Source organism: Stigmatopora argus, chromosome 7 (genome assembly GCF_051989625.1).
Source record: "Stigmatopora argus isolate UIUO_Sarg chromosome 7, RoL_Sarg_1.0, whole genome shotgun sequence".
In the NCBI taxonomy this organism is placed as follows: Eukaryota; Metazoa; Chordata; class Actinopteri; order Syngnathiformes; family Syngnathidae; genus Stigmatopora; species Stigmatopora argus.
In genome coordinates this window covers 8561544-8575065 of record NC_135393.1, presented here as the reverse complement: position 1 = coordinate 8575065, position 13522 = coordinate 8561544, and the positions used below count along the sequence as shown (strand labels likewise).

Below are 13522 nucleotides of genomic sequence, written 5' to 3'. Positions count from 1 at the left end.
TGCAAACTAACGTTTACCCAGCCATTTCCTCAAAATTAAACAGGAAACTCACTTGGTTCTGTAGTGAGAGTAGGTTGCGCAGGTCACGTTTAAAGTAAAAGGGAACATCTGCTTCAGGAACAACTCAACGGTCTCACTTTCAAACCTGTTCAACCACTGACACGTTTTTCTTTCTTTCTTTTTTTAATCAAAATTATACACCACATTCTAAGGTTGTGTTCTGACTTGTCACTTCAATTGGGATGTCACACAGCTTAACTTCTTCCTGCAAAGGATGATAATGTCAATCCATGTTGGGCAAGGAGCCAAATTTATAACTTCGGACAAAACTGAATCACTCTCCAAAGCAGTTGAGGCACAAGTTTTCATCAAGCCAATCAGTAAATAATAGCAAATATGAAAGTATAATACTACACAGTACAAAATAAAAGATTGTTCACTTGAATTTACAATGGATTTTAAGTTGTTTTCCCCAATCCATGAAAAGTTACTCTAAAAAGGTTGTTATGATTAGAAAAACACCACTACTGCAACATTTTTATAGGGTGTATTGCACCAAATTTATTAGTCAGAATGAGTATATTTCAGTTGTGTGTTCCATCCAAGTATGCAGTGGAATGCTTAATCCTTTTAATGTCACTTTTTCTTTTGTTCCCAGTGTGTCCTGTTCATGTCTCATTGACCTGCCAGGTTTGACTTTGACATGTTTTTTTGTGTCACCTAATCAGATGAAGTTGAATGCATTTGTTGCAAAGGACGACAGACATTTCACATGAAAACTGTTATTGATGACAAATTACAACACATACAGAGAATGAGGTTTCTCTAATACACAATTGAGGAATTTGAACATGAGGCGGACTAACAATACAACGCTAACTAAAATGGTAAGTCTAATCTCTTATTTAATATGTCATAGTTTTAGAAAGATGTAGTCATAATAAATTGCAAGTGAACACAATAGCTTTAATCCTAAAAATCTGACAATAAACAAATGCCCACGTTTGGCTCTTTAATTTCAGTGTTTAATCGCAATTATCCAATGTTTGCAATCTAGATCATCACGATTGACCGGAATGGATCCGATTTAGAAACAATTGATTAGCACCTCGAATATAATGTATTTCCATATACGTAAATATGTATTTAATGGATTTTTAAACATTTATTTATTTACCTACTTTTGAGAATCGTGTCTATGTTCCATTTATGATGTGGCCAGTCAACTGCATGTAATGTGTGCTTTTCACCAACAGATGTCAACCAACGTTAACACTCCAACTCTCATCAAATCTATTAAGTGTCGTGAACATTGATTGATCATGTTTCACTACCAATGACGGCGATAGACGTCCAATCCAGTTTGATTGCGTGGCTGGCAGCGATTATATTCAAAATGGATTGGTCGTCCACGGCAGTCCATGAGTTAGAATACATAATTAAAAAGTATAATTCTAGTACGTCACTAATTCTCAATAATCGGCCTCAAGGTGTCAACACTATTTAAAGAGCATTCCCCCCCCATTGCCCTTTTCAAATACGTTTTAAACGTTAAAACAAAAGTTATTTCAAATTCATGCTAATAAATGAATCTCAATTTGAACAATTGAACTTCAACCCCACAGTCACTGCAACTAGGTGATTAAGCTTTAATTCTAGCCTTTTGAACTTTAATTATGATGATTGGCTTGATTGAGTTGTATTCTTGATTTGAAGCCAGATTCTCAGTTTATGCTGATAATAATAATATGGGTTAATACAAAGTAATGTTGATGGTGAAGATGGCATGTTTTTTTAGGAAAAATTGAATCAAGTTTCAATTTGATTTAAGTATGTATTATTTTTAAACATTGTTTTTGTTTGATATTATAATTTTTGTTTGGAAGAATATTTGTTTTGGTTAAAATCCCTTTGCTACAATGTTTATGTTATAAAATATATAAGGCAAATAAAATCTTTTGAAATGGAAGAAAATATCTATTTATAGAATTAGAAAAATGGACCTTTAAATTTTTGTCGTATGAGAACAAATCTAAAAGTAAAAAACATCATTATAATCTTTTGATAAAAAATATTTTTCTTTAGTTATTAACCATATTTAATTTAAAAAAATATCAAGACTCAAAACCACATTTTATATTCATTTATGTACATATTTAAAGCAACAGTTCATTACAATAAATAGCACAACAATACAGTGAGATGATTAAAAAAATCTATACAAAACCAACCTTATTTAGCAATGAATAAACATAGGCAGTGTATTTACATTTTAAATGTGCATCTAGAAACATTTTTACAGAAAAAAGTCATGGCTCAAGCATCTTTACAAAAACATTGACCATAAGAAAATGTTCTTCATAAGTAGGAACATTTAAACTTATATCTTTTTCAAGTTACATTGACCTTATCACCGGCAAGTAGGCACTAGCACTACATCAAAGGAGGAATAATGAATGCTTTAATTGTAATGATCCACTTGACTTCTCTGGTGTCTTTCAGGTGAGTGTCAAGAAGCCTGGAGGGCCACACTTGACGCCCACTTTTTTCACTTGACGTCCTCTTTCGCCCCTGCCATTAGGACACAATGCAGCTGTTTGTTTTGTTCATGGGTGGCCTGAAGCCTGTGTCTTTGGGGAGAGTTTCTCTGCGTCGGCGAAGAGCCGGGCTGAGGCGGCTAGGCAGGTTGGCCTGCTGCAAGAGTTCCTTGAACACCTCAACCACATTATTGTTGTCTTTCGCCGAAGCCTCCAGGTAACTGTTATTCCAGTCCATCTCCACCACAGACACAATCTCATCTCCGCACACCCGCCTCTCGTCTGCCCGGTCAGCCTTGTTCCCCACCACCACAATGGGAATGTGCTTGTCTGCCTTGATCTCCAGGACCTCATCCCGCAGGCTCTTGAGGGTCTCCAGTGACTCTGGGTCGTCCACGGCGTAGACTAGGGCGAAAGCATCGCTGTTCTGGATGGAGAGCTTTCGCATGGCCGGGAAGGAGTAACTGCCGCTGGTGTCCATTATCTCCACGGTGATCTTGACTCCGCCAATGTCGTACTCCTGACAGTAGAGCTCCTCCACCGTGCGCCGGTGTTTAACTTCAAATGTGTCCTGCAGGAAGCGGCGTATCAGGGCTGTCTTGCCCACTCCGGCCGCCCCTAGGAAGGCAAGCCGCACCTGAGTCTTCTCTTTCACCTGCAGTGACATGTTGGACACCTGCTTGGATTGGATGAAAGGATGGCTATCTCTCTGTAGTTACGTACTGTGAGTCAACTTCTATTCTTCTTTCAGCGTTAGATGCTTGTTTGTGTACTGTAGTCTCAAGGAAGATGCGCACATGCCTTTTATCTGTTTTTGAGAGCGAGCGAGAGAGCGTGAGAGTGAGAGTGAGAGAGAGTGAGAGCGTTCACTCAGCCAATTGGCGCACAGAAGCCTCTTGGAAAGCAACCAAAGACAGCGAGTCATGCAAATGAGGGCCTTGTACGTACAAAGTGTAGTGCAGTGAGTCATTTGCAAGAACAATGCAGGATTTTGCAATATTAGCCTTTTACACCCCCTGCATTCCTTTCTGCCTCCTTTTACGTGCCGACCATGCTTTCGGTGATCAAGAAGATGGTGAGGCATAGGGTTCTTTTGAAAGGTGTATATGGCTCTTCGCTAGCCTGTGCGGTAAACTGTGGAAACCGCTGGTGAGAGACCTGAGTCCTGAATGCAGCAATAGGAGCGTTACACTGTAGATTGATACTACCTCTAGCACCGCTTTAATCATCTCATTTTCCCTGTTAGACTTCTGCATGCATACTCCCATTGTTACTCATTGATTAGCAACAGTGTAACAATGCTTTCAAAAAAATTCAGAGACTTTTTGTACTTTAAAAGTGGTGAAATGACTAAAAAGGGCAAACATTTTCATGTTTTTTTTCTTCTATCTTTTAAATTCTGAGTATGATTCTCAAGGAATAACATCTCTGCAAAAAAGGAAGAAAACTCTGAAGCCGATGAACTTTCATTTAACAGCACACAGTAAAATATATAGTTAGAGAGAAGTTCACTTCCTTTAAATAATGTAAATGTACATATAATTCTGTGTAAATTTCAATAATGTATAGTACAAAATCAGATTCATAATATTTCTATTAGCATTTACTTTGAAAGTGCAGATTTTTCGAGCAAAAAATAGACCTGGTCCGTATTTTTGGCGGAGAGGACGGATCGACGCTGTATATATGGAACAACTCGCATTGAATACAATGGCAATGTATTTGCTGCGTCGGTCGGATTGGGGATAAGGGTTAGAGTTTTTTTTAAATGAATTCTCCCTATTGACTTTTAATTTGGGGTGGGCTTTTTACAAGTGAAAAAAATCAGATCCAATTTCTACATTCTGTCAGCCAACTTAAAATGCAACAGTTTGCACCTAGAAATGCTCGTTCCAAACTCTTTTAAGTTCCACTTGCAGTTGAAGTTAACATGAAGAGTCAAAAAACAAGACAAAAAAGGCCACACAATTCAAATTACAAAATGTTGTTATGAGAGAAGCATCAACGTGTGTCAACGGCTATTTGATCGGTTTTCCAGACATGGATGTACAGTAAGCAGTGTTTACCTTATATGTTGCTTGCCTAAAATCGAATGACACACCCAAAAACAGAAATGTTACATAAATTCTGTCAGCCAAAGTGCTTAGTCAGCATCATTTTTTCTTGCATGAATGGCAAAAGGTGGGTCCACGGATTAGCTGGAACCAATGCCATCTGGTTAGATCAGGAAGAAGCGTTGTGCCTAACCCGTTTCAGTAATTGCTTCTGGAATAATTACATGTAATTGGATCATTTCTCTTTGAGGCCAGATTATCAAATGCATCAGAGAGTCTCATTGTATAATTGGCATTAGCGAACTTTCAAATGTGGATGTTTTTATTCAATATTTGTTGATTTTCTAAGATCTGTTTCATATTTCACGGATTTCCTATGTTCTATATTTAACCCTTACACGTGTATGTTACGAAATTAGCAATGTGTTATATATTCAAGGCTTTGCTGTGTCTTTGCCATCTTTGGCATTTGGGTGTGTCAAGTTGCCACTGTACTGTGTGTTACACCCAAGACATAGTCAATGTTCTGGTATAAACTCATTTCTCTTGATTAGTGGTTGTGATTACCATTAATGAGCTTCATTTGGTCTGTCCTGAGTTGTGACGTAAACCCAGAAGATGCATGTTCTGGATCATTTAGCACAGGCGTGGTTCCGCTTTCATCTCTTCCCTGCTTAATTAGCTGTGATATATCGCTTCAAACTGTTGCAAAAACAAATCTGCCGTTCCCCTGACTTTATTCCTGGGCCCCCAGCCTGTCTTTGCAAAGCTTTCAGATTGCCTTGGAGACCATCCTTTTCCCTGCGTTGTTAGGGCTGTCTAAATCACAGAATGATAACAAGCCCACAGGAACACAGAACTCCAGTTTCAGTGTTTTTTTTTGCAAAATTGCATTTAATTTTATTCCCTCTGTACTCAAATTGACGGTGTGACTTTGCCTTAACACTCTTTCTTTCATCGGTCAATTGACTTATTTGATATACATTTTAAGACAGCATACTTAGAATTTTAAATTACGGGGCAGAAGTGGTTGGCATCTCCGCCTTACAGTTCTAGAGTTTGCATGTTCTACTCGTCCCTCAGTGGGTTATCTGTAGTTTCCTCGCACATCGCACAACCTACATGATAGTTGATGATTGAACACTCTAAATTGCCCCTAGGTATGACAGTGAGTGTGAATGGTTGTCTGTCTCTTGGTGCCCAGTGATTGGCTGGCAGCAAATTCAGCGTGTCCCTCGCCTACTGCTCATAGTTGGATGGGATAGGCTCCAGCGCCCCGTGACCCTTGTGTGGATAAGCACAAAGGAAAATGAATGGTTTTCCCAAGAGAGATAAGACCAGGCTTTTTATTCTTTTGCAAAAAAAAAGTGTGGTGCCTCTTTAGAGTTATGACTTCACTGGAATAGCAGAGTGTAATATGTCATGTAGCACGCATATTTTCCATCATAGTACTTCAACTGCGAGCATGATATAGACATGCAAAGCTGTCTAATATGTACGGCAAAAATGCTTTGGATTGCTTAAGGTTTGCATTTGTGCATTGTGCGTGATCGCTTTCGAGTACGCTGTTATTCTCCATGCTACAAATGGATAGCACCCCCCGTGCCCCCACACATAAACACGCACACGCACACACCAGGCATGATTTCCCAGACCTTTTTGTTTTATGACGAGGTTGTCATGTCCCGCCAGCATAATGGCCAGATGGCTCCATGTGCTGGACTGAAACTAATGTTATCAGCAATGTACACACTGTACATGAAACATCAAACAACAAATGGTTTGACTGCTTTCTGAAAATTCTATCAACCGATACACATTTTTTTCCATAAACTTATGGTTACTTTCTTTTACTTTTAAAATGAAGGATAGGTAACTTGACTCTCCCATAACAAATTACCCAATGCTATTTAAGGGGAAGGCATTGATAAGGCAGACAGCCTTTAATTATGCAGTACTTTACATATAGATGCACAGTTTGCTGTGTAATGAATGTTGACCTGCAAGTGTTACACCCTGCATTTAATCTTAAAACACAGGGAGAAATAATCAGAACAGTGATACGTTGTTGTTTCTTCAATCCAACTTTTACTGTACTCTTATCAACACAAAAACTCATATATATATATATATATATATATATATATATATATATATATATATATATATATATATATATATATATATATATATATATATATACATACATATACATATATATACATATATATATACATATACATATACATATATATAATATATAATATATATTAAAGAATGAAGTGCAGCAAACTCATCACTCATTTCAGATACACTTTAAATTTGAACTGAGACCACTTCAGATTCAAAAAATACTAATAAATATTATTTAACTAAGCACTATCGAGTATTGTACTTCATAAAGAAAAATACAGTAATTCCATAAATAAAATGTAACTGTTTTTATATAACATTTATTTCTAATCAAATATACAAATTCCCATCTCATGAGGCTTTTTGTAATACCAGCATTCACCTAACACTAAAGCAGATTTCTATTGGTAGATATGCATTGTATGATTCCCGTTTTTATTTCTGGTTTTACAGTAAACCTCAGCTATGTTTGCAACATTTGTAAAACACTGGTTTGTATCAGGTTTTCAGTCAAATTAGTGGTCTAGGAATGAATTGAAATCAAGCCCAAGGCATGGTATTCTATGTTATATAATATGCATCCTTGTGTTTGATGATAGAAAATGGGTTGTCATTCTTATAGTGGAAATGTAATTGAGTAGGGAAGGTGGTCACAAACGTGATTTTGCCTTTTGGTCATATCTTCTGTGCACACGCCTGCACACGAACACTGTCATTTCACATCACTGCGTCGCCACAAGATGACAATGTTCCAATGTGACACATGCCAAATATAAAATATTGCCCCCTATTGCAAAATCAAGCACCATACCGCAATGAATTCGATCTGCTCCTTTTTATTCACCTCAGCTCATTCATGCAAGAGTGAGTGCACCCGAAACCAGAACATTTGATTTTTTTGTTTAGTCTAGCGGTATATGCTGACCTCTTGACTGTCTGTGGTTCTCTGCCCCAAGCATCCCTCTCTAGATGTCAAATTGCACATCTACTTGATTGGAAACTCATAGAAATCAGGTTGCTGATGCGCCACTGGGTGTAATCAGAATAGCTTTCTTGTCTTTTTTTTTATGGCAACCACAGATAGGCCACTTATCTGCCAGTGCACTCATGTTACCAGTTCTGGTCATTTGTGATAGTCATAAAACCCACATATTTTATTCATATTAAATTCCTCCATTCTTTAGAGACAGCTTGGTAGCTCAGTAACAAGAACTGTGTTTTATTTTTGTTAATGATGTGGTTACATAATGACAATGGCTGCTCTACATCCGAGTGGCTGCTAAGTCTTATAGCTCAGGTTAAAATAGTGTAAAAATAAATAGGCAGATATAAAAAAATACAAATACTTAAGGACAATGTCACTCTTAACGCATGGGAAGACGCAACTTGTTATACATAAGCAATGAGTTGGCTAAAAAGTCCCTGACCATTAAAGTCATCATTTAGTTGTCAGTAGCATTGAGGACATTTTTATTTTAGTTTCTTCTCAATATTTTATTGGAGCTGCCACAACGGTTACACAGGCTTTCTAAAATGTGTGCCTAAATTAATCCCTTATAACAATGTTCACTCACATTTATGACAGTCTTTTCTTTGTGGCATGTTATATTTGACAGTCCAGTTGCTTGAAGGTAGTCCAGAAATGATTGTTTCCCTTTTCTAGTACAAGGATGGAGGTACAAAATGGTATTTAGAAAATGATCCATTAGAAGAAATATCCAGATTAATTATCTGTTTAGCGAAGTGAGCTATTACTTGATTAGATTTCCAAGGTCAACAAACTTGATTTTTCAATGAAATTTATAATAGTTTCTCTTACGCATGTAACCTGAACATATTCGTTCGGAGTAAATGCAGCAGCATTGAGAGTAAAAAAAATATTTTCGTCGCAAATTAAGGTTGTATGCCAATTCTGGGCTGTGATTAAAGTTGGTTAACCTGGAATTTGCAACGTGTGCAGTGCAGTCACATTGCTTGTTTTAGTTATGCAGGTATAAGCTCAACGGATGATTTTCAGAGGAAGTGCGCCATTGTTTTGTAGGTCAACACACACACACGCACACACCCCAATGGAAGTGTGTTTACTGACTTAAAGATTTCAAGATAAAATGGAGCACTTTCCTGTTCCTGTTAAACACATCAGGGATTAGGTTTTGTTTTTATTATTGGATGTCCTCTATCTTAACCTTCTGGCCCATATCATGAATGTGAGCTATCCCATAACAAAACATGAACCCAGACCTCTAAGGTTGAACGACGGTATTAGAACAAATGCAATAATCAACACTGCACCCAAACCAAATTACTGTAGCTTAATTCCATAAAGGTGTTTGTCATTTCTTTTTTAAGGCCACAGAAGGGTATTATTTTAGTTTTACCTTTCTTGTTTAAATTCATTATTCATTCATTTATCCATTTTCCACCGGACCGCAAATTCCTTTAAAAAAATATATCTATAGTTTTGTTTTCACGCCTGTGTGACTTTCAACTTGCTTACAGCAAGCCTCCTTTGTATTCTCAATTGACATTTCGTCACGGTTCAAGTCAGTCGTCTTCCTTAGAATTGCAATTGAATTTTAATTTATTTTACTAAGGTTAGTGCTTTGTTGTGTACCTTCAATGTAGCCAACGTGTTCAAATCCCCCATAAACCACATACATTTGTTAGCTCCTCTTTAAAATCATGCTCTAATATTTTCTTTCTGGATAAAAATGATCGATAGATAAATTGATGATTGAAGTCTCATTGGGTTTACCAGCTAAGTCACATGTGCCAACACTATTTGGACCCTTGGCATTTCCCTGAATCTACAAGTACTAGTAATCCTTTAAATAACCCGCATCTGACCTCATCACTGGCCCACTTCTTTCTAGATGACGACACAGCGTGACTAAACAAAAAACTGGTTGTTTCTCAACCCGCCTTTCAAAATCAGTCCGGCTTGTGCGTATTTAAAAAAAAATCCAAGTTCATTCTCTCACAGTTGACACCATATTTTTGGTCTTGTGGATGTACTATTGCTCAACCTGACTAGCGCATTTTTTGTTGTTGCTGCATACAAAAGCAATTGTATACCGAGATATTTGTCTGTTTATTTTCTGCATATTCAAATGTACATTTGAGTTTTCAATGGCACGTCCAACAGAAAAGAGGTACAGTGGTACCCTGAGATACGAGCTTAATTCGTTCCGGGATTGAGCTCGTATGTCGATATTTTCGTAACTCGAGCGAACGTTTCCCATTGAAATGAACTAAAAACAAATTAATTCGTTCCAACCCTCTGAAAAAACACCAAAAACAGGATATTGGATTGGATTTTTTTTAATTTCTTTTAATTTGCCATCTATTAACAAAGTAACACATAATTAGTGGTTTAAAATTACTAAAATGTGTTGAATAGAACTAAAATTAGACGGATTTCGCGGAGGGTAGAGAGAGAGAAGGACATTGAGGGGGCGGGGGTGCTGCGAGCGGGGGAGACTTTTTGCACCGGTGAATCGTAATATAACAAACAAATTTAAATGAACTTGGATTACGATGCAGACACACTCAAAAATAAGTTTAATCTAACCTTACACTAAACTTAATTCTAATTTTGTTTTACATTTTTATACCTTTCTTCTGCCGGCCGGGTTGGCTTTTTGCCCCACCTCCACCCTGACTTTCACTATCGATGGGCTGTTTGCGTTTGTATTCCCTTCAAAATATTCCGAAAATGATGCACACGAATGTCCTCCCAATAGGATAACGCACAACCACTTGCCAACGAAAAGTAATATATACTCCTCGTGCTAGCGATCGCTACGCCATTCGCGCTGAGTGACGTAAAAAAACACTGAAAAAAATGCAACGCTCCACCCAGTGCTCGTAGATATCTGTTATACACGAAAGAGATGTGGCAAAAAAGACAGTGCGCTAAAATCGTCAACAACCTCTCATGTCTTGGCCACCTGGCTTTCTCGTATCTCAAAATTTGTCTCGTATCTAGAGATAATAATTTGCTCGAAATTTTACTCGTATCTTGAATTGCTCGTATGTCGGGGTGCTCGTATGTCTGGGGTCAATCCAGGATACAATGGGGTGACTTATGTCTCCTGGTGGGGAGAGATGGAAGGATGGATAGATGGATGGAAGTGAAATTCAGTGACATGTTTGGTTTAGATGGTCGGCTACCGAAAATTGAGCATTGTTTGATAAAAGCGATAGGTTGTGTGAAATGGTCAAAATTCCAAGAGGCTAGATGTTGAGAAAAATTATGTTTCGTAACATTAACAGATCTTTTTTTTTAAACAATATTGGGTGTTATCATTTTTTGTTTCTTGTTTTATTTTTTATTTTACTCATGTCTACTATAAGGTGAAGATTTAAGCTGGCTGTTAAACTAGCAATTGCCTTTCAGAAGGCTGGGTAGGGCACCTGTAATTTTCTTATGTTTGAGTCTAGCCATCATAATAATCATTATTTAATTATTTTGTCATTTAAGGGAGAAAAGATTATTGTAACTAGTGGCGGTGTCATTGGACGGCCCAATAGAAATGTGGTTGGTACATCCCAAAAACAGGCGTGGTAGGCTGGTTGAACTGGTTGAATTGAGTGAACGGGAATGGTTGTCCACCTCTTTGTTCTCTGCGATTGGCTGGCAACCAATTCCAATTCAATGTCCGTTCCTGCTGCCCATAGTTGGCTGGGAGAGGCTCCAGCATCCTCTGCAACCCTTGTGACGATATCGGATACAGAAAATAGATGAATGTGATTGACGCAAAGATATTCATCTAAGTTACTGCTATCATCTAATCTCATCTAATTTTCTGAAACGCTTTATCCTCACTGGGGCCGCGGGGGGTGCTGGAGCCTATCCCAGCTGACTCCGCGCCAGAGGCGGGGGACACCCTGAATTGGTGGCCAGTCAATCGGACATACCTAGGGGCAATTTAGAGTGTCCAATCAGCCTACAATGCATGTCTTTGGAATGTGGGAGGAAACTGGAGTACCTGGAGAAAACCAGAGTACCTGGAGAAAACCCACGCAGGGGAGAACATGCAAACTCCACACAGGTGACCGACCTGGATTTGAACCCAGGTTCCCCACTGTGAGGCCGACACGCTAACCACTCAGCTGCCGGCCGCCCTACAGCTATCATAAAATGCAAAATATTTTTCCAAAAAAGCTTTTGGTTAAAATAGAATAGCAATTAATTAGGTGAGTTGGTTTAAGCCAACCAACATTCTACTGCCAATTATTGTATTAATGTTGGATTTATGTTTACATTGCTAACTTTAAGTGAAAAGGACTATTGATTTGGATAATACAGAATTATCAAATGGGGACTGACTGATGTCATAAAACAAACCTTTGCATGTTGAAAAAATGATCTCTGCATCTTTAAAGATTTATATTTCAGTGAACCTGTATGGGGGATTTTGTTTCAGTATAACAGTAGGATTAGTTTACTTTAGTGCATACTGTCAAAATTGTAGTACTCTATGCCCCACTCCTTTATGTTAAAGGTCATCTTAAGTAAATGCACTTACAGAAAAGAACTGGACAACCCAGATGTGTCACGTCTGAGCTTAAACTTTTTTCGATTAAACAAGTGCCTTTCTGTAAGTTTGGGGCAACATTTCCACATGCGGGAGCACATAAACAGTGGGATATGACACACGACATCTTGCGTCGTCTCATAGCTGGCAGCGCCTTGTGCATGAATCACATTCCACCCCCCCTCATACAAACTGTTTGGCTAGCTCTGCTGTCTCCCTTCTGCTGTGCTGCATGTCTGACTGTCAACTATTTTAGCAAGCTAAAAAAAAATATGCGATGAACAATTAGAGAAAACCATGGGAACCTTCTTTAAAGGGCACTCCCACACTTGACATGTCAATAAACAGCATTAAATCAAGTGCCCATGTTGCAAACCATGATTATCTGTGAATCGTCTCGAGTAGTTTGAGGTGACTTTGAAACCAGTATATAATATTATGTACATTTAGCAAATAAAACCCAATGTGCCAGTTTTTTTTCATTGCACTACAGTTTTGGAAGGCAGCAGCAGTAAGCAGGATATTTATTTACTATGTTCAACCAACCGAGCATGCATGTTTTTGGGATGTGGGAGGAAAGCGGAGTACCCGGAGAAAACCCACGCAAGCCTGGGGACAACATGCAAACTTCACACAGTGAGGACCAACCTGTGATAGAATTTTTTATTTTTCCTACAGATACTATTATTTTTATAGGAAAATTGGCTAATACATGTTCCGTAGGAAATTGTTTCTCCTCTTCTTTTGATACATTTTTTTTCTGAAGACAGCTAGTGCCAAGTGTTTTCATTTAAGAGCTGTTAACAATGACATGGCTTTAGGAGGCATTGTTGACCCTGGAGTCAACAATTGCACAAAAAATGGTTTAAAAAACCCAACTCGTTTTAATATGTTGAGATGATGTCATCAGTTTCACCTATGCAGAGGCGCAACGTTACATACATTGTTTTTATTTTGCAAACACATTGGTTATGGGTCTGGTTAAGTCTTGCATATAGTTTTGCTTACGCTATGACAAGATTCTATCATTTAAATAGTGTGTGAAATCTTGTGCTAGTGAGACTTTAAGTCAAAATGGTGTCTTTGAAAGGGCAAATTGTCAGTGTGATAAGGAAGAAGAAAATTATATTCATCTTTGAAGTTTTTTCCCCACCATGCATTTACAATATTTTAATTGATGATAATCATTGTAAAACACTTGTGGTATTTGTTGCGTCATTTATAATTGGGGAGGACAGAGTGTGAATGACTTGTTTAT

General features: G+C 37.9%; 1 protein-coding gene across 1 annotated transcript; it reads right to left on the bottom strand.

Annotated features, from left to right (window-relative positions):
- Positions 1-2128: 2128 nt before the first annotated feature.
- On the bottom strand, positions 2129-3331 carry rasd4 (rasd family member 4). Its single transcript, XM_077606089.1, has one exon. The coding sequence runs from the start codon at positions 3202-3204 to the stop codon at positions 2578-2580; it is 627 nt and encodes a 208-aa protein (XP_077462215.1). The 5' UTR covers positions 3205-3331; the 3' UTR covers positions 2129-2577.
- Between the last annotated feature and the right edge of the window lie 10191 nt (positions 3332-13522).

What these genes read in the sequence shown, in the direction of transcription:
- rasd4 (XM_077606089.1), bottom strand. Translation starts at nt 3,204, where the DNA reads ATGTCACTGCAGGTGAAAGAGAAGACTCAGGTGCGGCTTGCCTTCCTA.